Genomic DNA, 25,894 nt, shown 5'->3' on the forward strand with positions numbered 1-25,894 from the left:
TGCCATTTTACTGACCATAAACAAATATTATTCTATGTACATTGTACAATTTTTTTTTTACTTCATAATTCTCCTTTAAACTAGAAAATATTAAAAATGTGATTAAAATTTAAACTAGGTTTCTGGAAATCCAAATACATTTTCTGCAATAATATTTTTGCATGATTAATAAACTAAAATAAACATGAAAATAACTAACCTACTATGCTGATTAAAAAGGAAGGCAAGTTTCTATGTTAGCACCTTTAGTATTTTTCTAGTCATCCTTCTGAAAACATTTTGCCAACAACAAAACCTCTTGTTCCAGTCTATGTAATAGTGTCCTTTGATAAATCTGGAATTTATAAAAACATTGCTTTTGTAATGCAGTGTGCCATTAGGGAAGCCAATCCCACCCATTTATGTAATCCCGGGATGAAACTTTACATTGTAAATAAGGTCTGTTTATGGAGGGCTGAGGATCTTCTGAACTGAGTCATAAATATGCAAACAAAACATGTTAAGTTTCAGGTAAAACAGTTACGAAGACCTGAGCTGGTATTGTATTGTGTAGTCACTAACAGAACTGTTTACAGTAATGGGTTATGGGTGGGATGTTCGAAGTGAGGCTTATATTGGATGCAGGTTATGAAAAGTCCAGGTACATCCTAATTGAGTCTGACTCAGTAGGACATCAGCTGTTGAGCTGTAGGAAGAAGATAGGAGCTCCTCACAGTCCCACCCTCGTCCACAGTACGCTTTAGTCACTACTCACTACTATTGCCGTGCAGACAGTAAGGCTACGATACCTATGACATCACGCACCACAGGTCACAGCCCGGGCTGCAGCTGAGCCACCAGAAAAGCCCAGCGCTACCCAGGCAATAATTGCGACGGTGGGGGATGCAGGATTAGCTAATCCCGAAATTGCAGATCCAATCCCGGAGTTTAAAATCCCAGATTTTTTGGGGTAGGATCCTGGGATTAACTTCCCCATGTACCATGCCTGTATAAATCGGCTATAAGCAATATGCAGAGTTTTGCTTTCCAAGTACTACTAATTTCCATACATCACATAATGGTGATTGCTTAATAATATAGTGCCCTAAGAACATATTTAACCCAGAGCAAACTAACAGATATCTGCTTTTATAAATCTGGCCACTCTAACCTGATAAAAGCCAATATATACTTGGTATTATGAAGTTCATGATGTATAGCACAAAATTGCTCTTCACACTACATAATTAAGATAATTTAGGTTCACCCTTGATTGTTTGTGGTCAAAAGATGATATGGAAAAATCCAAATACAAAATGTTTAACAATTGCTCAAAATGTACTATTTAAACCCCTATTTTGGGCTCAAACATCACAGTGCAGAATAATTAGGACATATGGATGGGATCAGATGGTGTAGTTGAAATTCATTTGACTGAACAGACCTCCACACACACCCCAACACAGATTATTGGATAGCCTTTCTTGAACACAAATTTGTTTTACTAATGTGAAAAACACACTGATTATTAGGGTAGCGCATTAGAGAGTTAGCCTTTAGCAGCAGAATCCAATAGCAGCCTGGTTTTCAAAAGACGTGTCTATTTGGTACTATCAGCTTACTTCTCGCTGCCAATTATTGTGACCATTATTCTAGTGCTCCTGTACTAGAGAACACTGTGGCTACATTAGTAGGATAACTGCACCAGGATAACTCCGTTTTCAAAAAATGTAAACATTCAACCATAAAATGATTTAATAATAGCAATAAGAGAGAGGCTATACTTCATAACTACAGAGCAGCTGAATTGATTGTAGGCCAGCATCCCAGTCAGTCTTCATATAACCTGCTAGTGTTAATCAGGGTGTGACCATTACATATTGTAGGAAATTTCATTTTATTAACAAAATGAGAAAGCAGTTCTTTTTAAAATTACTCTGAATAGTGCTATTGTGATGAATGTAACTTACAGGAAATTCACGTTTCAAGAGATGTCAAATAATACAAAAACAAATACTTATTTGTGTGTGTGTTTTCAGTAACAATATACAGGAGCAACCTTATGATAAGGAAAATGTAACAATATATGACCATCAAAATACAGATTACAAAACTTTGGTCTCAAGTTTGAGCAATTAAATGACTTTCCAATGTTTTTTGGCAGGGGACACAACCACCAATTTCCCCCACTATAGTATACTGGTTGGGGTCCTCTCATGGACCTCACTCACAGACAGATCCAGTACTTACTGTTGATGGATAGAACCTCTAAAGATAAGCTCGAGCTGCAGAAGGCACAAAGGAATAGCTGTTCTTTAATGGGTAGGTGCCGTGGCCATCCAATTCAACTATCATCTTTTCCCAATGTATCCAATCCTCTTATTCCCCTTCAACTTTAGCAGAAGCTGTCCAGCAAAGTACCCAGTTATAGCACTACGCTAATGAGGGGATAGTGAGGAGGGCCTAGTATAAATAGGGTAGAGTAAGGGGAAGGAGCATAGCTCTTTCCAAAAGTGGAAAACACCTTTCAGCATACACTTAAAAGAATTAACACCTCACAGCTTAAAGCAAAATGAGATGTAGTTACGAGGCCGCTGGTCTCAATCCCGATGCTGGAATCCTGACAAGGAATTTTAAGATAGGCGTCAAAATACCGACGCCTATCTCAATCCCGACGCCGGAATCCAGGAGGACGCATGTCCGAAAGAAGGTAAGTCAGGGCGCCCTTGTAAGCCGCAGAGGGGGGGGGGGGGGAGGGTTAGGCAAGTTAGATGGGTTGCGTTAGGTTTTGGGGGGGAGGTTAGGGTTAGGCACCCCTAGGGGGTTGGGTTAGGGTCAGGCACCACTGGGGGTGGGGGGTTAGGCACTAAGGGGGGAGGGTTTGGTTTAAGCACGAAGGGGGGAGGGTTAGGCTTAGGCACTAACCGGGAAGGTTAGGGAGTGGGATGGGGAGGGTTAGGCTACAAGAAGGGAGGGTTAGGGTGAGAAGGGGGGAGGGTAAGTATACTTACCCAACCCCTGTCGGGATACCAACAATTGGGATGCCGCTGTCGGTATTGTGACAGGAGGCTTCCTGACAGCCGGCATTACATACCCATTCTGAGCAAGACAATGGCATGAGGTGTAAATGCCATCAAACTAGGAAGGAGAGGATACTGTATGAAGGGGTTGAGGAACCAATGTTTATAGAATATAGCACCAATCTTAGACTTTTCTTAATGTTAAACGGATAAATTTTCAAATAAAGAATTGCTTTCCCATTGTGATAACAACCCTAACAATATGATAAAATATATTTATAGCACTTGGATATTTTCAGAGTATAGAAGGGAATGTAATTTTGCTTCATAACTAGAGGGAATAGAATAAAAACCACTGAGGTCAATGTACTTCCCACTTACAAGAGACAAGTGTATTGTTCCAGAGGTGTTTTGTGTACCTTGGTTTATTAGAAACAAAACAAAGAACCTTTGGTTTGAAGCCTGGTGAGAGGTATGGAGCGGTCTGTAGGATGTATCGGTTGTTATCACCAATTCTAACAGATCACTTAGCTGATGGAGATTTGGGCATAAAATATTTATTTTTATATAAATATAAAAAATAAAACTACAGCAGATACTTTTAAAGACACCACAGATAATGAAATCCAAAAGCAATTGATGTGAAGAACAAGTGCTGGACGCACCCGGCAATGCTGAAAAATTAAATTTCTTAGGAGTAATAGAAATAGGTTTATATAGTTTTTAGTTTAGTGTTCTGCAAGCAATAAGAAAGCTTAGCACTTCAATTAATTGCCTCATTACAGTCTAAACATGTGATAATTTGTTACAGTCTTGAAATATTTTTTAGGGCATCAAAGTGGACACAGCCATGGTCACCTTACACATTCTTTTCAGTTAGGATTATGAAAAGTCTAGTCTCAAGTTCATCTTAACATTTCACGATTTAAAGCTATCATGCTATGCATACATACCAGTCACTAAATAAACTAACTGACAGATACAAGGTGCTCCCACAACTAAATTAAAGTGTACTGCTACTCAGAGAGGAGACATGGGGTGACAGCTGCAGTGTTAATTGGACTCTTACATGTGTAAAAAGTGTAAAGCTGGGTACACACCTAAAAGATTTTCTGTCCAGCCAACTAGTTGATTGGTTGGAATGAAAATCTGGTAACGTATGGGAGCAAATGACAATCTGCAATTTGCTCCCAAACGCCTGAAAATGGACAAAAACTGTTGTTTGAACAATTTGTTTAGATTAAACATTTAACAAACTTTTCTGAACGACCATTTTCATCTGTTTTCTGGCATTTAGGAGCAAATTGCTGATCATCGTTTACTCCCATACATTACCAGATTTTCATTCCAACCAATCAACTAGTTGGATGGTTGGACAGAAAATCTTTAGGTGCGTACCCAGCTTAAAAGTTCTACTGAGTACCTACTTAGCACTGTATACAACTGTTAGAACCATGGTATTTGTGAAGTTCCCAGGTTAGGTGTGTCTGCAAAGTAGTAGAGTTTACTGAATATTCCAATATATCACCATTTTAAAAGAAACACAGTTTGTGCAACAACTTTTAAGAAACAAAAACACCTAAGATTTTTTTTTTGGAGGTACCGTATTTCAGATATAACAAGAAACAGTTGCATTAGCACTTTGACTACAATAGATTTAATACAAAACTAGACATATTTTCCTTAAATGGTTATTTTAAAAGGTACCAAATATAAAGTGAATGAAAACAGGCTTCTTGTGAGTGTTTAACTAATAGAAATTATGGTTTGAAAAGAGAGACAGGCTTATGACTAAACCAAAAACAGACTAAGTAAAAGGTGGGCTCTCGGTGGGATCTATACCAGACATACTTTACAAACCACACCTCTAACCAGCTGGCCAGTGCTATGTTCTGCTAAGTAGGTTCCTGATAAACTGAAGGCACTTGGGAGGATCTGCAAAAAATTAAGTGACTTCTGATTGTTAATTTGGTTTTATATATGAGAACCTGGCACCTAACATCATTCATCCAAAAAGGAGGAGGATATAGTTTTCATGGGTAAAACAGAATTTGGGTGCTTGTCCTGCACTTCCCAGGGCCCAGCAAGACTATTATCTCACCCTGCCACACAAGTCTATATATGTCCTCTGATAGTAGTATATCATAAGTACAGCCTGATGCATATTAACAATAAAGTTAAAAGGAGGACTACAGCTAATTCAAATTAAAATTCTCCCTGCGGTATTTGAAAAAATGCAAAAAGAAAGCCAGGAATACAAAAAACTTTTTGGCTGGCAAATTAAGTTTTACAAGTTTTTCATTGGCTCCTATTTCTTTCTCACTGAGTGGCTCTCATCATGTGTTATGTGCAAATGAAAAAAGGGTCACCAGGGAGTGAGGTGAACAACATTACAGCCAACTGCAAAATGAAATTATAATACCTGGGCAATAACATAAATCACAATAATATGAAATGATGGCCAAAGCTTAACCTTGCACTGTTGACAAAGTATTATAGCCACGACTAGCAGAAAAGGCAAAAAATAAATATACCAAGGGAACTATGGAACTAAATTAATACAATGAATCATTCAATAGAAACACAAACAGACCACTTACAATTGGTAGCAAATTTGTTTTTCAATCTGATAAAAACATTTAACATAGTCTGCCAAGTAAGTTCAAAAAAATAATAAAAAGTTCAGAATGAAAAAATGAAAAGGACTTCGTTCTGTAATGAGGTTTGAGTGCAAGTTATATTCTTTTCATTACTAAAACAGTCTTCTTAAGGTGCTACACTTGCCCATTAATGTGCCAGAACTGTGCTGAAAATGTTTAAGAGAATTGTGTCTATCAAGCAGTCAGGACGTTACTGAAAGCTGAAATTAGGAGACCACAACATGGAAAATAACCACCTACTACAGGGGAAGGCAACAGCGGCTGAACTACAACGTTCAATGTGTAACAAGTTCTAGTTCACTTACACCTTTGTTGGGCCAAATGTTGTGTTCTTAAATCCTCTTCTGAGTAATCCAAGCACTGGCAACAAAGCCAAAGAGTATATCTTTTGTGATGCAAGTATACCCCAAAAGGCAACAAGTCACTTTAAGTGCATTTACCAAACTGTGGCTGGATAGAACGATTGGTACCGTCCTATAACACTCCAGCAGTGCCTTGCTAACCTTACACATACAAAAAATGGCAACCATGACCTTTACATACACATTTCAAATGCTCTTCCTATAACAGATTACAGTAGTGCTAAATTAGATGATGAAATGTAAAAAAACAAACATTTAAAAGTGCTTACAGTTTCTTTGCTCCAACCAGTCTTATCAAAAACAAATAATGAATAAAAACTTGTAAAAGAGTTACATCTTGAATGACATTACTAGAAACAGGTCAGCCACCTGGTCTGACTGTGCATCTTTGCCTTTTTTTGGAGAAGGGAGGTTGGGGGTGAGCGCAGTTTCCTTGCTTCGCCCCTAACTCCGCTGTTAAACTTTGTGCTCCCCTCTCACAATATGGGATGAGAACTCGTACCGGTCCTGGCTGTGGTAGCCACATATATTGCACTCAAAAGGGTCTCTGAAGCCATGGCAACCCATGTGGATAGTGAACATTACATGGTCTAGGAAAAGTACTCGGCAGTGCTCACATTTAAATACCTTCACTTGTTCCCCATCTGGTCCCAGCACCCGCAGGGTTTCCTTGGCAGTGCCAGGCCCAGATCGGAAAGTATTTATAACACCTGATTCAGGTCTCTGGTCCTCTTTGGCATAGGCCGGGCTCTGCCGGCTGCTGGTGGCCTGAGAACCCCTCTCTTCATGGTTGCTTTCTGTGTCTGTTGTTGAGTCCTGGCAGCCATTAGAAGGAGAAGCTCCATGTTCAGTCCGACCTCTGTAATGAAGCGGTGTCCCATCTGGTATGTCCTCATGGCCCTCTGCTGCTTCCCGATTTCCTGGCATGTCTGGCCTTCCCGACATGGGCTGGAGTTGGGTGTACACTGAGCTAATGACTGGGGTGATTTCTGAGTTTGTTTGGGGCAAGCGCATAGGACCTCCAACAAAAGCTAATGGATTTCCATAAGAAGGGTCAAGAGGGTGATGTGGAATCATCTCAATGTCTTTCTCAAAGCTGGAATTCATATCATATGGAAGATCTGCAAGGCTAAGCCGCATCTGCTTCTCCCCTGACAAGGAAGAAAGAGAATAAAGACAGGTTAAGTGTTGGCTTAGTCATGTAATGCATTATTTAAAGCAGATCTATTCAACATACGATGCTCCAGCTACTAGAACTACACATCACAGCATGCCCTGCCACAGTTTTGCTAATAGTGCATGCTAAAACTGTGGCAGGGCATGCCGGGATGTGTAGTTCTACAGCAAATAGAGGGCAGTATGTTGAATACCCCTGATCTAAACGTACGTGTGTATAATATAAATATATATTACATACATACATACATACATATATAAAAATCATACAAACTCAGCACTCACTTTTCAAACTGTAAATACAGGGAATGTTCATTCCAAAGTATTGCAATAATTTGTCCAGCTGGCCAACCACGTCCAGGTCTTCCCATCTGGCCAGTCCATATACTGACTCTCAAAAATATGAGCTTTACTCTGCCACAGTTTTTTATGTAAATTCCCCAGATGGTTGAGCGTCGAGGATTACGCCTGTTTAGGTATATATATCTAACCATATATCTTCATCTCTCTCTATATATCTATTTCTATATGTAATATATTTAAAAGGGAAGCACTGGATGGCATTCTGGTATAGAAAGTACCCCTGAAACGTTGACCTAATTTTCCTGTGTGGGCTGTTTTTTTTGGGGACTTCTATACGTGTGTGTGTGTCTCATCTTTTAAAGTGCAACAACTTGCACAATCGGTGGCTGTCCAAATTCACACACACACACATATATATATATATATCATACATATATGTAAAAAACACAATTAGTGCTGAAAAAAATTTATACATCAACAATACGAAGTGAATTACAAAAAAAAAACAAGTCTGTAGAATATATAACATCAATATAAAGTGAATTTCAAAAATCAAAAGTCTGTAAAATGTATGAGTGCACTGGAAAATCCAATTGAAGGACGGCCAAGCTCTTTGTCACGATCCACACCACCTCCTTCAAACTCAAATACAATAAACGACAAAAGCGCCGCCTAATGCAAATGAGTGCAAGTTGCCACCAAGGTGAATATGTATAATTTAAAGAGTGAACCTGTACCATATAAATATTAAAATTGGGCTTATCTCAAAGTATTGTGGGTCAGACTGTCGCTGGGCATTGCTGTAGTGGACGAGGTTACACATTGCTGGACGTGGTGTCGCCCATCCTCTGTGCACACAGTATCTGTAGGGTTTATTAAATCTATGAAAAACTACTCGTTTTGTGTATGACCTCTTGTGGACCCATAATACTTTGAGATCAGCCCAATTTTATTATATATATGGTACGGGTTCACTCTTTAAATTATACATATTCACCCTGGTGGCAACTAGGAGGTGCTTTTGGTGTTTATTGTATGTGTATAAAAATAGATGTGCTTTAACTGCAGACTTTCAGATTTAATTTGAGGGTAATTACATCCAAATCAGGTGAACGGTGTAGGAATTACAACGGTTTCTATATGCGCCTCCCACTTTTTAAGGGGCCAAAAGTAATGGGACTATCAACTCAAAAGCTATTTCATGGACAGGTGTGGGCTATTCCCTCGTTATTTTATTATCAACTAAGTAGGTAAAAGGTCTGGAGTTGATTCTAGGTGTGACATTTGCATTTGGAATCAGTTGCTGTCGACTGTCAATATGAGATCCAAAGAGCTGTCAGTATCAGTGAAGCAAGCCATCATTAGGCTGAAAATCAAAACAAACCCATCAGAGAGATAGCAAAAACATTAGGTGTGGCCAAATCAACTGTTTGGAACATTCTTAAAAAGAAAGAACGCACCGGATAGCTCAGCAACACCCAAAGACCCGGAAGACCACGGAAAACAACTGTGGTGGATAACAGAAGAATTATTTCCCTGGTGAAGAAACACCTTCACAACAGTTGGCCAAATCAAGAACACTCTCCAGGAGGTAGGTGTATGTGTGTCAAAGTCAACAATCAAGAGAAGACTTCACAAGAGTGAATATAGAGGGTTCACCACAAGATGTAAACAATTGGTGAGCCACAAAAACAGGAAGACCAGATTAGCGTTTGCCAAACAACATCTAAAAAAGCCATTACAGTTCTGGAACAACATCCTATCGACAGATGAGACAAAGATCAACTTGTACCAGAGTGATGGGAAGAGAAGAGTATGGAGAAGGACAGGAACTGCTCATGATCCGAAACATACCACCTCATCAGTGAAGCATGGTGGTGGTAGTGTCATGGCGTGGGCATGTATGGCTGCCAATGGAACTGGTTCCCTTGTATTTATTGATGATGTGACTGCTGACAAAAGCAGCAGAATGAATTCTGAAGTGTTTCGGGCAATATTATTTGCTCATATTCAGTCAAATGCTTCAGAACTCATTGGACGGCGCTTCACCGTGCAGATGGACAATGACCTGAAGCGTACCGCAAAAGCAACCAAAGAGTTTTTTAAGGCTAAAAAGTGGATGTTATGCAATGGCCAAGTCAATCCCCTGACCTGAATCCGATTGAGCATGCATTTCACTTGATGAAGACAAAACTGAAGGGAAAATGCCCCAAGAACAAGCAGGAACTGAAGACATTTGCAGTAGAGGCCTGGCAGAGCATCACCAGGGATGAAACCCAGCGTCTGGTGATGTCTATGCGTTCCAGACTTCAGGCTGTAATTGCCTGCAAAGGATTTGCAACAAAGTATTAAAAAGTGAAAGTTAGATTTAGGATTGTTTAGTTTGTCCCATTACTTTTGGCCCCTTAAAAAGTGGGAGGCACATATAGAAACCATTGTAATTCCTACACCGTTCACCTGATTTGGATGTAATTACCCTCAAATTAAATCTGAAAGTCTGCAGTTAAAGCACATCTTGTTTGTTTCATTTCAAAGCCATTGTGGTGGTGAAAAGAGGCCAAAATATGAAAATTCTGTCAATGTCCCAATATTTATGCACCTGACTGTATATCACTAACTATTGGCTCCAAAGTTTGTCTTAGAAATTTTTAAGTGATTGATGTAATTTAGTGAAATGTGACACAGACATTTCTATGAGAAACATGAGGAAGTGATAGCAAGTGTTGAAAGTGTTCACCATTAGCATCCAGACCAGCTGTTTCACCTCCCTAGTCAGCAGCACAGTACAAACTTCAAATAGGGGAGTCAGTGAGGATGGCAGTTGGTGTGGGTCCCCTATTTGAATTTTGGACTGCACTGCAGCCACCACTGCTAGTCAGTAGGTATTCCTGCTACTGATAGTGGTGTTGTGTGCTGTGGCGTCCATATTCATTGTGTCTGTGTGTGTTAAGAGAAAACATTCAGTGGGAAATTGAGACTGTGAATTCCAATATGTTGGTTAAAACCTTCCATAACTTGGAGCAACGCCTGGATGCTAATAGTGAACACTTGCTACGACTTCCTCATGTTTCTCATAGACCAAGTCAAACAAAGTGATCTACAAGTGGTAACACATTGCTTTATTGCAGCACTGGATGAGGGTAGGTCATAACAAGGAAACAACTGCTTCACTATATATTGCCACATCCATATTTGTTTAGAATCAGTGCAAGCACACTGGCATGAGTTTCTACACATGAATACACTTGTAAGGACCCACCTCCCTTATTTTCATTTTAACAATTATGATTACGGTTCTGTCATTAAAACAGAGCACACTTCGATTATGCAGTCGCAGCTCCCTATACTATCCATAAATAAAGCGATGGAAATTTGGCTGACCAATTTACATTGCCCTCTCCTGAGCTCTGGCTTTTCTATTCTCAGAGTGCTGCTGTGGGGCATCTAAGCTCAGAAGTGATCTAAGCTACAGCCATCTCTAAACTCCTGCCTATATGCATTGTGATGTCACAATGGAGGTCACAGTCATATATAAAGGATGTCCAGCTACTGGCACCCATTGTGTGTTGACATTTGGTCCTACATTGATAGTCTGAGTAGTTCCTGCTTTAAGCAATTTTGGATAGAGACTACTGATGTCGATTTTGGATTACACCTTCCAATAAGGTCCTGAAAAAGAATCTGAATAACATATTCAGGTAAGTGCTATACACACACACACTTCCAATCTTTATCAGTAAGTAGATTGGGCTCTTACTCTACACCAAAACACTCACTATTAAATTGATGGATCCACTGAATGCTAATTTAAGATTTATCGGAATACTGAGTGGAATCAATCTCAATTTGCAGATGATTTATCATCTAAATAGAAAATTAAGAGAAGTTAATAAAAGTCTGTTCTATGGATCCACTTAATCCTTCTATAGACATAAAATGTTCAAGAGATATTTCCTGCCTTCCGGCATACTCCAGCCGCGGCAAACCAACCTGCAGTGGGCACTCAATTAGTAGGTGACACTGTGCAAGGAATCGTCACAGTTGGTGAACTCCTGAGGCCGTGGCACACCAGCTACCTGCAGCCGGCACCCAGCCACAGGTGACACTGTGTAAGGTACGGCTGCACTCATGGGTATTAGCCCAATACAGCAACTTCTCCGCAGGCACTAGCTGATAATATAGGAGGATACTCCAAAGAAATCTGTAATACGGTACCGTATATTGAACTTTTGATATCCTGGTTACATTCCAAATAAGTATTGTATTGCACATCATATAACAGAACACTAATCTCCATTACCTTGGTTGATTGACAATACCAACAGAAATATTGTTACTATACAAGGGACTTATCAACTTATTATATACTTTCATTGGATTTATTGTGTTTGTCTCTTATGGACTAATTTTAAACTTGTGGCACTCTATTATTTATACATTAAATAGAAATACAATTTTTACTCACCCTAAAATCTCTTCCTTGGAGTCCATCTGGGGGATGACATTACCTCTGGGTCATGTATAGTGAGCTATGGAGTTGGGCACTAACTAATTAAGACTGGCTTCCACCCCATATATAACCCCTCCCCTTCCACTAGAACCTCAGACTATGTTTAACAAAGCCGGAGAAGGACCCGCGGAAGAACTGAGAAAACCAACAGGCAACTAGTATGAAAATAAACAATGGAGGGATCCCAGCATCCCCCAGATGGACTCCCTGGGGGCTGTCATTGCCTCTGGGATCTAGCAAAGCAAGCCAAATTAAGGGGGGGGGGAGGGGGAAGAGAGTGTGTCGGAACTGGCCGCTCGCGAACAATTTTTCGCCCAACACTGGCTACCCTCGCTCCAAATGTATGGAAGCGGTAACATTTTGAAAAAAAAAAAAAAAAAGTGTATGGATGACCAGGTGCTCTACCGAAACACCATGCCGCACAGCCCAAGAAGCCCCAAAAGCACGATTCGAGTGGGCCCGAATTGAAGCCGGAACAGTCACCTTTGAAGACAAATATGCCTGCTGGATGGCAAAAGTGACCCATCTAGCGATGGATCCTTTCTAGGCTGGGAAGCCTCTTTTTGGTGCATCAATCAACACCAACAAAGAATTCGTACACCTCAAAGATGCAGTGCGCTCCAAGTAAATGTGTAACGCACGTACCACATCCAACAGTGCTAATGTAGAAGCTTTAGTAGTCACTGAAGCATGGCTAAAGGCTGGACGATACACTGATAACCGAAATTTCTCCCTTAAGAGAGAGGACGGACAATCTTCGACCCTTAACCAACCCATCTTGCAGAAAAGACAAAAGGACGAGACACTCGGCACCTTTCAGGTTTAAACTTGTGTCGTTCACACCAAGAAATATATATCTTCCATATCCGATGATAAATCTGGGAAATGACTGGTTTGCAAGCCTGTATCAGGGTTTTTACAACAGATTCTGATAACCCTTTGGCCCTCAAGATGTTGGATTCAAGAACCATGCCGTCAAAGCCAAGCGAGGTAATCGGGGTGACGCCATGGACCCTGAAGTAACTGATATGGATGCAGGGCCAGACTATACGGGATGTCTGCCAACATGTTCCGAAGAATTGCATACCAATGGTGGCGTGGCCAGTCTGAAGCCACCAGAATGACCGGCCGTGCCACGTATCGAATTCGCTTAATTACCCTTGGTAACATTACCAGGGGAGGAAGCTGTATTCCATCCGAAGGTGCTATCATGGCGTCCACCAGGGAAGCCCGAGGATCCTGGGACCGAGATCCATACCTTGTAAGTTTCCTGTTGAGACAGGAAACCATTAGATCCATGTCTGGATACCCCCATGTGGAAACTTTTTCCGCAAACACTTCCTGGTGCAATTCCCATTGTCCTGGATGCACACTGCGGTGATTTAAGAAGTCCGCCTCCCAGTTGTCCACTCCTGGAATGTAAACTGCTGAAATAGCTGGAACTCAACTTTCTGCCCAATGAAGCATGTGAAAAACCTCCCTCACTGCTCACCAGCTGAGTGTGCCACCCTGCTTGTTTATATAAGCAACTGCCGTGGCATTGTCTGATTAGATTCGCACTGGTAGGCTCCTTAGATGGGATTGAGCCTGAACCAATGCATACCGAAACGCATTTAATTCCAGTATTTTGGTGGAAAGAGAAGCTTCCTGGACAGACCAAAAGACCCTGTAGGTGCCTGTCTAGAACCACCGCCCCCCAGCCTGTTAGACTGGCATCTGTGGTGACAATGATCCAATTTATTACAGACAACTGGCAACCCCTGTTCAGATTTGCATCCTGCCGCCACTATAGGAGTGACTGAAGGGTCTGCAGAGATAATCAGAACATCTGTCTGCTTAATCGAGGGTATGACTTTACCCATCAATGAAGCAATTGGTTTTGCAGTGGTCGCGCATGGAATCTGGCGAAAGGAACAGCTTAGAATGAAGCCACTATTTTTCCCAGTAACGGCATAGCCCTGGGGACTGAGATATGAGGCATCTGTAAAATGATCCTTATTTTGGATTGAAGATCCTGAATCTGCTGCCTGCAGAAGAAACACTGACACTGGGTGTCGAAGAGAAGACCCAAAAATACCATCCTCTGAGATGGAATAAATTTGACTTGGGAAAATTGAGGATCCAGCCGAATCTTTGGAGCCTAAGATAATCTGAAGATGTTGTTGCAATAGGGCAATATGGCTATTGAAGGCGTCCTTAGCAATAATTCGTCCAGATAGCCAATACATTGACTCCCCCACACTTCTGAGTTGGGAGATCATGTGTGCCATAACCTTTGGAAATAGCAGAGCCTGGAACTGGAAATGTTGGTGCCCCACTGCAAAACGCAGAAGATGTTGATGAACCCTCCATATAGGAATATGGAGGTAGGCATTCTTGAGATCTATGGAGGCCAGAAATTCCCCTTCCTTCATGGAACAAATGACTGACCTTACCGACTCCATCTTGAATTTTTCCGAGTGGAGATAAAGATTTAATCCCTTGAGGTTGAGAATGGGACGAATGGGACTAAACGACCAGTCTAGTTTGTCTACTAAGAAAACACTGGAGTAAAACCCCAGGCCTTGCTGTAGTACCGGAACCGGAATAATTACTCTAGAATCGGAGAGCACAAAAAATGCCTTTATGAGAGCCGCCTTTCTGCAACCATCCACAGGGAGAGGAGTAGAAAAAAATCTTTCTGGAACAGGACCCTTCAAATCTAAAATATAACCCCTGATTACCAGTCCACTTATCCAAACACCCAGGCCGGAGGTTTCCCGGAATCTGAGTAAGTGGCCTCCCACCAGAGGTCGGGGTCCCAGTCCCGTGACAATCATGTGGATTGACCTGCTGACATAGCAGCAGGGTGGCGGGGACACCACGCCCCATGAAGGCACCTCTAAGCATACCACGGAAGGCAAGAAAGCTTCCCCTGCTTTGGGTCCAAAAGGAACAAAACCTAGGAGATTTTGGTTTTGATACGGGAAGGTAAGGACTTTTACCTTCCATAACCTGAGAAATAATTTTAATTACTTCTGGACCAAACAAAAAAACCTCCTTCAAAAGGCAGTGCCTCTAAAACATGCCTGGACTATATGTCTGCCTTCCATGTTTTAAGTCATAGAGAATGTCTGGCGGAAATGGCCAAAGCAGAAATATGAGACTGTACGTGAATAGTGTCTATTAAAGCATTACCTATATAGGTCAGAGCCTCCAAAATTTGATCAGCTAAAGAACTATCTTCAGACAAATTCTCTGATTGAAACCCAGCAATCATCTGGGTCATGCAGGAATTGATAGCCTTCATCACCCAGGTGCTGGCCAGAACAGGTCGCAGCAAGACTCCTGACAAATTGAATGTAGACTTAAGTATAGCCTCATTCTTCCTATCCTTAGGTGTTACAGACTGTGTTGTGGGGATAACCATATTCCTGACCAACCTAGCAATAAAAGCATCCACCGTGGGTGGAATTTCCCAAAGCTTGGTATCCTCTTCCGAAAAAGGATAAAGATACTTACATTTCTTTGGAATATGAAATCTGGAATCCGGTTTTAACCAGGCTTTTTTTAATATTTCTCCAAAATGTGAAAATTCTGGGAAAACAGATACATGTTTCTTAAAGAAAGAAACTGAACTAGTCACTGGAATAGCTGTTTCCTGTAGATGCAAAGTCTCCCGGACCATATCTACCAACATAGACAACCCTGAATAAGAATGGGAGTCATCCTACCAGTTTGAGGTGTCTTCCCACTACTCATAATCCAATTCCCCTTCTTCCTGGGAAGAGGCGGTTGAAGCCTCATCTCCAGGAAAATCCACTGAGGTCTGGCCTGAACATCTTAGTAGCTGTGGACCCTCCTGTTGACATTATCATTTTATTTCGGGACGTTGTCATCTCAGCGAGACATCGTCTCATATCCTGGGCCCATCTGGGCTCTACCGAGGGATCAAACAATCTAGGAGTTTGAGCACAGGGTAACATGTAACACATTATATATATATATATATATATATATATATATATATATATATATAAATTATACACTGTGTTTGCACTGTTTTGTTATGTTGTGTATCCTGAAGAAGGGATTTTAAAGTCCCGAAACGTAGATTAAAAGCACAAAGTTTTTCACCATTTCTACAAAAGTCTCCTGAGTGCCGCCAGTTCTTTATTTCTATATTGTGGGGGATTCGTACCCCAGTGGAGGGCACCAGGAGCAAGCTGTCTGCGGATATTGGAGGGGAGTGCCGGGCTGAATTTGGACTTTGAGATTGATTGATTATATATATATATATATATATATATATATATATATAATGTTATAAGACCACCACATATCACCAGGTTAATACCAAAAGTAATATTCCTAGTTTAACTGCCTATCTGATAAGAGACAGCCATCCCCCTGTATTTTGTAGTGAGTCTTAGCCAAGCAGGACTCCAGCAGCGCTCAAACACCTGCCAAAATAGTGTTTGGGGCGTAGCTTATGAAGCCCCGTGAGCCGCTGTCACTTAAATGCATGGGGGCGTGACTGTGCACGCTGTCAGCATCCTGTTTTATTCAGGACGCCTGAGGTCATCATAGGCGTTCCCTAGCAGCCGGCGCCTCCCTCCGTAGATGCACAGGGCCTGCCTGATGTAAAGTGGCTCTTAGTGATGACATCATAGACAGCGCGCCTGCAGGTGCAGCGGCACCGCGTCATGGCAGCGTGGCCAACGAGCCGCCCTACCCAAAAAGCCGGAAGCATGCTCTGTTCTGTAACACCTACAGCTGCTGCCACGTGAGTAGTAAGATGCCCGGCCGCTCTGCTAAACCTGAGTGCCGGGAAGCAGTAATACAGCAAACAAGGTTTTTGCATGTAAAAATTTACCAAGTTTACCTTTTTGCCAGCGGTCCCCTCAGATGTGTGTCTGGTATTGAGAGAGTCCCAGGGACTATGTAGTTTGGTGACTCTCCCAGAGGCCCTCTTTAGAGTGGGATACAGGGTTCACACAAACCTCTGTTTCTAACTAGCTGCGACTCTGCTAGCGCTTGTCACCTGTTTCCAGGAACTAAGCACCCAAACCAAAACATGAAAGTAAAGAAAATAAACCTGACTAAAAAAAGCTAGGGCCTATCTAGTAACTTACACCACGGCACTAAAAACAAGACTGAAGTACTAGTGGAAGGGGAAGGGTTATATAGGGGTGGGAGCCAGCCTTAATTAGTTAGTGCCTGACTCCACAGCTCACTATACATAACCCAGAGGTAATGGCATCCCCATCTGGATGAAAAAGGAAAGTGTCTGTCCTTTATGCACGGCCAAAGTTTTGGAACTAGCTCAACCAAATTTGACGTTGTGGTGTAGTTTGACCAGAATTAGGTTTTTGCCTAGGTTTGAACACTATCACATAATCCCATGGGGCTGGCTTCAGACACACATTGTCTCACTCTGGCAGAATCCCGCAGCAGTGTCAGTGATTCACAGTCTGCTGCCATTTCTGGGTGGGGAGCAGGTGGTCACAGACTGCATTTCCCAAAACAGAGGCGTGTCGCCACCGTTGAGGGGGAGCAGAGAGGCCAGGATCTCCGTCGGCTGTAGCATATCCGTCCACAGCTGAATCACCCCCTTTGTTCTGCAGTGGTTTCTGAAGCTATACTGATTTCTGCTCTGTAAGTCAGTCAGCTCCTGACATACCACATTCCAAATGGGATGAGAATGCGCCTGCTTCCATTGTCATTTACTCCTAATTTGCATAGTTATCAGGTTCTAGATGAGGACAAAGTAAAAAAAATTAAGGCTGCAGGTGTACTTCAGGGTCCAGTCTTGAAACCAGGCAACGCTGGGTATAACACCTAGTAGATAAGTGAATGCTAATTTATGAATTACTTATGCTTGAATTTATTATTCCTACATGCAAAAGCTGCCAGTATACAGTATATCCTACATGCCTTGCATTGCAACATGGATTGTTCCAAATGCAAAGTTACTTGAATTTTTTGCAGTTTCGCTACCAACTCAGAATCAGCCTCTATATGAATATTGTGCATATAAGGTAAGAACTGCCTTGTGTATGTGGGAGACTGAACCCCCCAAAAAATCCCATTAAAAAGTAAATAAATTTTCTTTGCAACTATCAATTTAATACACGTTATTATTATTATTATTATTAACAGTTTCTTATATAGCGCAGCATATTCCGTTGCGCTTTACAATTGTAAACATTAATAGAACAAAACTGGTTAATAACAGACAGATATAAGGGTAAGAAGACCATATAAAATCAGGTAAAAATTGGAGACTTGAAATTCAGGTAAAAAAACAGTTGAACTGTAGCATTAAACAAGCAAAACACAAAAGGTGGAATTAATAAGTAGGAAAGATTAAAATTTATCAGAGACAAATGTATAAAATATTACACTTTAGCTTTAGAGCCTAGACCAGCGAATATGGGATGTTTATGGATGTTTTAATGACTTGCCCCTAGATGGCAGTATTGAGTTACACATACTCCACAAGCACTGTCCTCTGTTGCACACTGTAGCATGTGCTCTTACCCATAAATTTCTGAGGAGTGGAGCGCTTGCGTTTTGTGAGGTTGCTCGCCAGCCGGTCCATAAAAGACGGCGGGTCAGAGGTGGGGTGCATCAGGGCATCTGGTCCCATATCCTGGTCTCGTATCTCCTCACCTGGAGGAAAAGGAGAGAAGAGATTGGGCCAGCTGTTGGTGCTTTATAGTAATGTGCGCTGCATAATACTGCAATCAATTGCCGTCCAACAGGCAATTGGAACACAATGGCGATATTAGTGATTGCATAATGCAATGGATTGCAAATGGTAATTTGCAAACTATTAAGATTATGCAAAGATTTTGTTGTCATCAATTTCACTTTTTGCAATTGCAAACACTATTTTTATGAAAAAAAAAATCATTAAAATAACTCCTTTGTTATACTATAATGAAGGAGTTATGGCAAAATAGGTGACAGAAATTCACCAGAAACCGGTTTTTCTTTGCCATAGAAAGTATCTAATGGATTCATTAAGAAATTGTTGGATATAAACTTCCTATTGCAAAAATTCGCATAACTTGTGTCAGCCACAGGAGACCATTCTGCAGTCATGTAAAAGATTACTAGAACACTGCCGATCTTTTACATAGAAGAAAATATTTCTCTCTGAGGCTTAACCAAACTTTCTCCCTTGGCTCACCCTAGTGTATAAACGTATCAGAAATCTGCATGCCCTAACCGCTGGTCTTGAATGAAAGCACTGACTAGGATTAAACTCCAGGGAAGCTGTCAGGATGGGTGGAAGGTGGTTTTGCTGGTGTTTATCACAGAGGTCTAAAGATTTTGTACAGCTGCATATTAACAGATGTGAAAAGGACAGTTATAAAAATATGAGACATGGTAAGACCTTACCTTTGTTATCTCTATTTCTACGAAGTCCATAGGGTTACACAGGATACCTTGGGGTATAGGTGATGATGTCAGGCAGCGGGCACCATAGAGTTAAAGCTTTCAGCCTCCCAGGATGCACTAGGGTCCCCCTCCTATACCCCGCCCCCGAGCCAAGGCATCTCAGTTACGTGCCAAGCCATAGGCCGGAGGAGGATAAGGAAGAGAGAGAAAAAAGATCTGGACACACACAAGAATCACATTCTCACCAGAGGGAGACGGAAAAACCGGTGACCAGAGCAAAGCCCATCTGCAGTACAGGTGCGACAGGGCGGGAGTCCTGTGGAACCCTATGGACTTCGTAGAAATAGAGATAACAAAGGTAAGATCTTACCATATCTTATATTTTCTACTTCAGGGTCCATAGGGTATCCACAGGATACCTTGGGGATGTCCCAAAGCAGTATCCTTTAAGGGTGGGGACGCTCCTGTGCGAGAGGCAAAGGTGTCAAACGCGTAATACCTCACAAAGGTATGGACCGAGGACCATGTGGCAGCCTTGCAGATCTGGACTGCAGAGGCACCACGTCGAGCAGCCCACGAAGGACCCACAGACCTAGTGGAATGAGCCCTCACAGAGAAAGGAACCGGAAGGCCTTCATGAAGATAAGCTTCTGAAATGGCCATACGAATCCAGCCTGCCAAAGTCTGCTTTGAAGCAGGCCAACCCTTTTTACGGAAGCCATAGAGGACAAACAAGGCGTCCGACTTCCTAAACGAAGAAGTGCGGTCAACATAAATCCTCAAGGCCCGCACAACGTCCAAAGTGGCCTCACCCACTGAAAGATCAGGTGAGTTAAAAGCCGGCACAACGATTTCCTCGTTGATGTGAAAACTTGAGACAACTTTAGGAAGGAAACCAGGACGAGTGCGCAGCACCGCCCTGTTCCTATGAAAAATCAGAAAAGGGGGTCTACAGGAGAGAGCCCCTAAGTCAGAAACACGTCTGGCCGAAGCAATGGCCAGAAGGAAAATTGTTTTAGCTGTCAGCCATTTGAGGTCCACTGAGCCCAGTGGTTCAAACGGCGGTCCCTGGAGAGCCCTCAGGATCACAGCTAAATCCCAAGGCGCCACCGGTGGAACAAAAGGTTGCTGAATTCTGAGAACACCTTGCATAAAGGTGCGCACATCAGGGATTGCAGCAATCCTACGATGGAACCAGACGGAGAGGGCAGACACCTGCACCTTCAGAGACGCAAGGCGAAGCCCATGGTCCAGTCCCGCCTGCAGGAAGGCTAACACTCTAGACAGACGGAACTCCCGAGGGGCATAACCTCTCGGTCGACACCTCTGGAAGAACGTATGCCACACTCCATGGTATATCCTTGCAGAGGATGGTTTCCGAGCCCGTAGCATTGTTTGCACTACAGAGCTGGAAAACCCCCTGGACCTTAACATGGCCGTCTCAACAGCCACGCCGTCAAAGACAGCCGAGTCAGGTCCGGGTGAAGACAAGGACCCTGTGACAGGAGGTCCGGTCGTAACGGCAACCGCAGAGGAATGTCCACGGACAGACCCTGGAGGTCTGAGAACCAGTGCCTCCGGGGCCACGCGGGAGCTATCAACAGGAGCGTCCCTCCTTTCTGTTTGAATTTCCAGATTACCCGTGGAAGAAGGGAAACCGGAGGAAACAGATAAGCAAACCGGAACGTCCACTGGACGGACAGAGCATCCACCAGAGACGCCTTTTCGTCTCTTGTGTGAGACCCGTACACCGGCAACTTGTTGTTGTGCCGTGACGCCATGAGGTCGATCTCTGGAAGACCCCACCTGTCCACGAGAAGTTGAAAGACGTCCTGGTGCAGAGACCATTCCCCCGGATGAACGTCCTGGCGACTGAGAAAGTCCGCCTCCCTGTTTAGGACTCCAGGGATAAAGACTGCTGATATGGCCGGAAGATTGCGCTCCGCCCAAACCAGGATCCGGGACACCTCCACGAGAGCCACCCGACTTCGGGTTCCTCCTTGCCGATTTATGTAGGCCACGGTGGTAGCGTTGTCCGACTGGACCTGCACTGGGTGACCTTGGAGAACCCGATGTGCCTGCTGGAGAGCATTGAAAACCGCTCGGAGTTCCAAAATGTTTATTGGAAGCTCTGTTTCCGCCCGAGTCCACCTGCCCTGGAACAAGTGTGGACCCGTGACTGCTCCCCAGCCCCGAAGACTGGCATCCGTTGTCAACAGGACCCAATTCGCCACCCAGAACGGACGACCCTTGTTGAGATGGGTCGTCTGCAACCACCAGGTTAGAGACAGGTGAACCTCCGGAGTGAGCACCATTGTCTGTGATTTTAGAGTCTGAAGCAGTCCATTCCATTTGGACAGGATCAACTGCTGCAGAGGTCTGGCGTGAAACTGGGCATATTCCACCATGTCGAAACATGGAGCCCAGTAACCTCATCGCCGAGTGTAGAGACACACGGCGACTCTGCAGACAACTGCGCACCCTCGACTGCAAGACCGAGATCTTTTCCCCCGTCACAAAGATCCTTTGCTGTCCGGAGTCCAAGAAGGCTCCGAGGTGCCGAATCCTCTGGGATGGGATCAGGGTGGACTTCTGCCAGTTTATCAACCAGCCGTGCCGTTGCAGTACCGCAATGGTCGGGTCCAAATGACGTAGAAGGAGCTCTGGAGATCCTGCCACCAACAGAAGGTCGTCCAAGTACGGTAACATGCGGACTCCCTGCAGCCGCAGAGAAGCCGCCATAACCGCCATCACCTTGGTGAATACACGTGGTGCTGTCGCCAGCCCAAAAGGTAACGCCCGGAACTGAAAGTGGTCGTAGCGGATTGCAAACCTGAGAAACTGTTGATGGCGTAAAAGAATAGGGACATGCAGGTAAGCGTCCTGTATGTCCAACGACACCATGTAATCCCCAGGTTCCAGCGCCAGAATGATGGACCGTAGGGTCTCCATCCGAAACCTCGGCACCTGCAAAGACTTGTTGAGTGCTTTGAGGTTAAGGATCGGACGATACGACCCATTGGGTTTCTGCACCAAAAACAGATTGGAATAGAAACCCTGGCCCCTCTGGGAGAATGGAACAGGCACTATAACTCCAGCCTGGAGCATAGTGTGCAAGACTTTCCGCAGTTCCACTGCTTTGTTCCGGTCTGATGGAAGACCCGTGGTGAAGAATCGGGACGGGGGCCTGTGCCGAAAGGAAAGGGCATACCCGTGAGAAACCACCTCGTGAACCCAAGTGTCTGTCGTGGTAACCGACCAACACTGGGCGAACTGCAGCAGGCGGCCTCCCACTTTGGGATCCCCCAAAGGGAGGTCTGGACCGTCAGGCCGCAGGCTTGTCATCCGGCTTAGGAGCCGGACTGCTGGTACTCCAGGCCTGTTTCCGGGGCTTGGCCGATTTTTTGGGGCCAGCCTGTCTGGGAAAGGACTGAGTCTTAGGCCTACCCTGGGCCCTGTAAGGCCGAAAGGACGACCTACCAGAACTGGAAGGGACGGCAGCAGACGGAAGACATGCCGACTTGGCTGCCGCCAGTGTAGCTAAGATTTTGTCCAGATCCGGACCAAATAGGACTTCTCCATTAAACGGCAAAGCTTCCAAGCCCTTTTTGGAATCAGAGTCCGCCTTCCAAGATCGCAACCATAAGGTGCGTCGAGCAGCTACCGCAGCCGAAGAAATCCGAGACGCCAGGGTACTGACATCCAAGGCCGCTTCATTGATATAAGTGGCCGAATCCCGGATATTGCCTATCAACTCGGTCTGTTCAGCCGAACAGTCGGAATCGAGAGAGGCCTCCAAAGTATCAGCCCAGCGCTCCATAGCTCTGGCTACACAACAAATGGCCATAGCCGGCCTAGCTGCCCCCCCCCCACCCGCAAGGGAATAAACGGACTTTAGGCAGATCTCTACCTTACGGTCCGTAGCATCCTTCAAGGAAGACATGGAGGGCATGGGCAACGTAGCACTACGGACCAGGCGTGTCACATGAGAATCCACCTGTGGAGGTGACTCCCACTTAGAAAAATACTTATCCGCAAACGGATAAGCCACCGCCAAGCACCTCTGAGGCTGATACCGTTTGCCAGGCTGTTTCCACGCCTCCTCTAAATGGTGCACTAGCTGACCCGAAAGAGGAAACACTGTGGCATGACCCTTAATATCCTTAAAAAAGGCATATTTAGACTTGGAAACCGGAGGATCTTCATCCTCAATCACTAAAACTGTGCGGACTGCCCGAATAAGTCCAGGAATATATACCTTGGACCTAGCGTCCGCCTCTTTAGTATGGAGAGGTTCCTGGTCAGAAAGATCCAGAATCTCCCCATCATCAGACGTCACGTCGTCATCCTCATAAGGAGCAGACAGAGATGCCACCGGCCGCTTATGTGGCCACAACACAGACACCCCTTGTAACACGTCCGACAAGTGCTGTACAGAACTTGTCAGCGAATTAACCCACGCAGGCTCCTGAGAGACTTGGGGAGGGGTATTAGGGAGACTGTGGGGTACCATCAATTGTCTCGGGAAAACCTGCATGGGTGACGACACCACTGACTGCTGTGACAATCCCATCTGTGAGAGTGCAGGCTGCGGAGCTAACTGGCCCACCAGGGTTGTAAGTGCTTTGGCGAAACAAGTTCAGGGCGGCTCCTGTACCGGGGCCATGACAGTAATTGGCCGCGCCAATAAATAACACTGCCGACATAGCCCCTCCGCGCTACCCTCCCCCGCCGCTATTGGTACCTTACATGTAGTACACCGAAGCTGGAGAGGAAATCACTTTCAGACATGATGGTAAGTATGTGACTCCTCACACGAATACTTTTAGTATAGCGTGAGACCACCCTGCAATCACCGCACCGCAAGGGCTTTAGCAGAAAAAGATCAGGGACAGTGAAAAGGCTGACAGTAGAAATGAAACTACAGGCAGCAGCGCTAGCAGAAGTCACATACAATGCAAAGAAAATGAATTCCTGCACTATCAGCGCTGTTACTCAACTACGCAGACAAGGAGCCTGGTAGGACACAGCGCTGCATACACTGACCTGAACCTTAACGGAGGAGAGGTATGCCGGGGGACCCAGACTGCGATGCCACCTTTCCAGGCTTCCAGCAGCGTTCACCATGCGTTCAGAGAAGATGGCCGCCAAGGAGCATAGAGGAGGCTGGCCTGGGGGAGGAGCGCTGCCACAGGGCCAGTCGGCGTGTGCAGCGGGGGAGGCGCCGGCTGTGAGACAGGGAAGGCGCGCTCCCCTGGCATGCATTTAACCCCTGGGACGCCGCAGCGCTACCGCTCAGCCGCGGTCCAGCTGTCCCAGGGGGGTAGTGGAAGCGCAGGTTAGTACCTGGCTCCACGCTGCAGCCAGTCCCCAGGGAGCCCCCTGCCTGGGGACTGTGGACCATGTTCAGCAGGGTCCCACCGCAGGGCCCCGCTGCTTACCTTGCTGTCCCCCTTAGATCCGGCCATGGTCCCAAAACATCTGGGGTCACCGCTAGCTGTGACCCCAGAAGCTTACCAGCATCCCCGGATCGGTACCGGCGGGGGTGTAGGGAAGACAGCATGGACGTCAGCACTGACTGTCCATGCTGTACTTCCAGATGTGCAGCCACAGCTGCATTGTAGAAAGCTTCAGGGGCTCTTCTAAGCCCCCCTCTAACAGGTGCATCCGACTCCGGCCGGGCACCAAACTAAACTGAGATGCCTTGGCTCGGGGGCGGGGTATAGGAGGGGGACCCTAGTGCATCCTGGGAGGTTGAAAACTTTAACTCTATGGTGCCCGATGCCTGACGTCATCACCTATACCCCAAGGTATCCTGTGGATACCCTATGGACTCTGAAGTAGAAACAGTAATGTATATCAGTAGGAGCTTTTTACATTCTAAATGTTTTCAGGACACACTGAAATCATAGTTTTCACAAATTTTAATCTACTTGTAATCAAAGCTTTTTCCCCCATCACACTGATCTCTCATTATATACAGTGAACTGTATTGTGTTCATTGTATGCATGTTCATTATTAGGCTACACACCTCATAAAAGATTTTCTTTAACACAAAAAATATTGTATACAAGATGGAAGAGGAACACTAACCAGTGATGTCAGACTGAAATCCAGCTTGGCACAAACTTACATAGGAGATGCTAAAATTAAATAAAATCTCTTTCTACTTGGAATAAAGACACAGAGGAAACACTGAACACAACTACGATACATTAAAAAGATCTTGCAACTAGAATGAATTTCTGGCCCCTATATGATCCTTGAAAAAACTTCTACTGACATCAGATCAGGCCCATTGTCAGGTATGCCCGGTAATGTAACGGTCATGCAGTTTTGTAAAATCTAACATTAACAGTATATCCCAACATCCAAACGTCAAATTTGTATATAAGCAGTTGGCTACGGGGTGCCGGCACTCAGAATACAAACAGCAGCATCCCGACAGAATTAGGCAAGTGCCTAAAGCTGGGTACACACTAGACTATGTGTTC

General features: G+C 44.2%; 1 protein-coding gene across 9 annotated transcripts in view; it reads right to left on the reverse strand.

The window, feature by feature from the left end:
• Positions 1-4,374: 4,374 nt before the first annotated feature.
• Positions 4,375-25,894, reverse strand: part of IKZF4 (IKAROS family zinc finger 4) — a 58,005-nt gene continuing 36,485 nt past the window's right edge. For 6 of the 9 annotated variants that reach the window (XM_088473065.1, XM_088473064.1, XM_088473063.1 and 3 more), the window contains 2 exons: positions 18,533-18,664; positions 4,375-7,172 (listed from right to left, as the gene is read on the reverse strand). In XM_088473065.1, coding sequence (XP_088329191.1) covers positions 6,478-7,172; positions 18,533-18,664 — 827 coding nt within the window. In that variant the 3' untranslated portion in view covers positions 4,375-6,477. The remainder of the gene's footprint in view (positions 7,173-18,532; positions 18,665-25,894) is intronic. The other 3 variants (XM_088473069.1, XM_088473068.1, XM_088473067.1) reach the window with 1 other exon arrangement.

This window comes from Taudactylus pleione, unplaced genomic scaffold (genome assembly GCF_031769625.1).
Source record: "Taudactylus pleione unplaced genomic scaffold, aTauple2 ptg000130l, whole genome shotgun sequence".
NCBI lineage: Eukaryota > Metazoa > Chordata > Amphibia > Anura > Myobatrachidae > Taudactylus > Taudactylus pleione.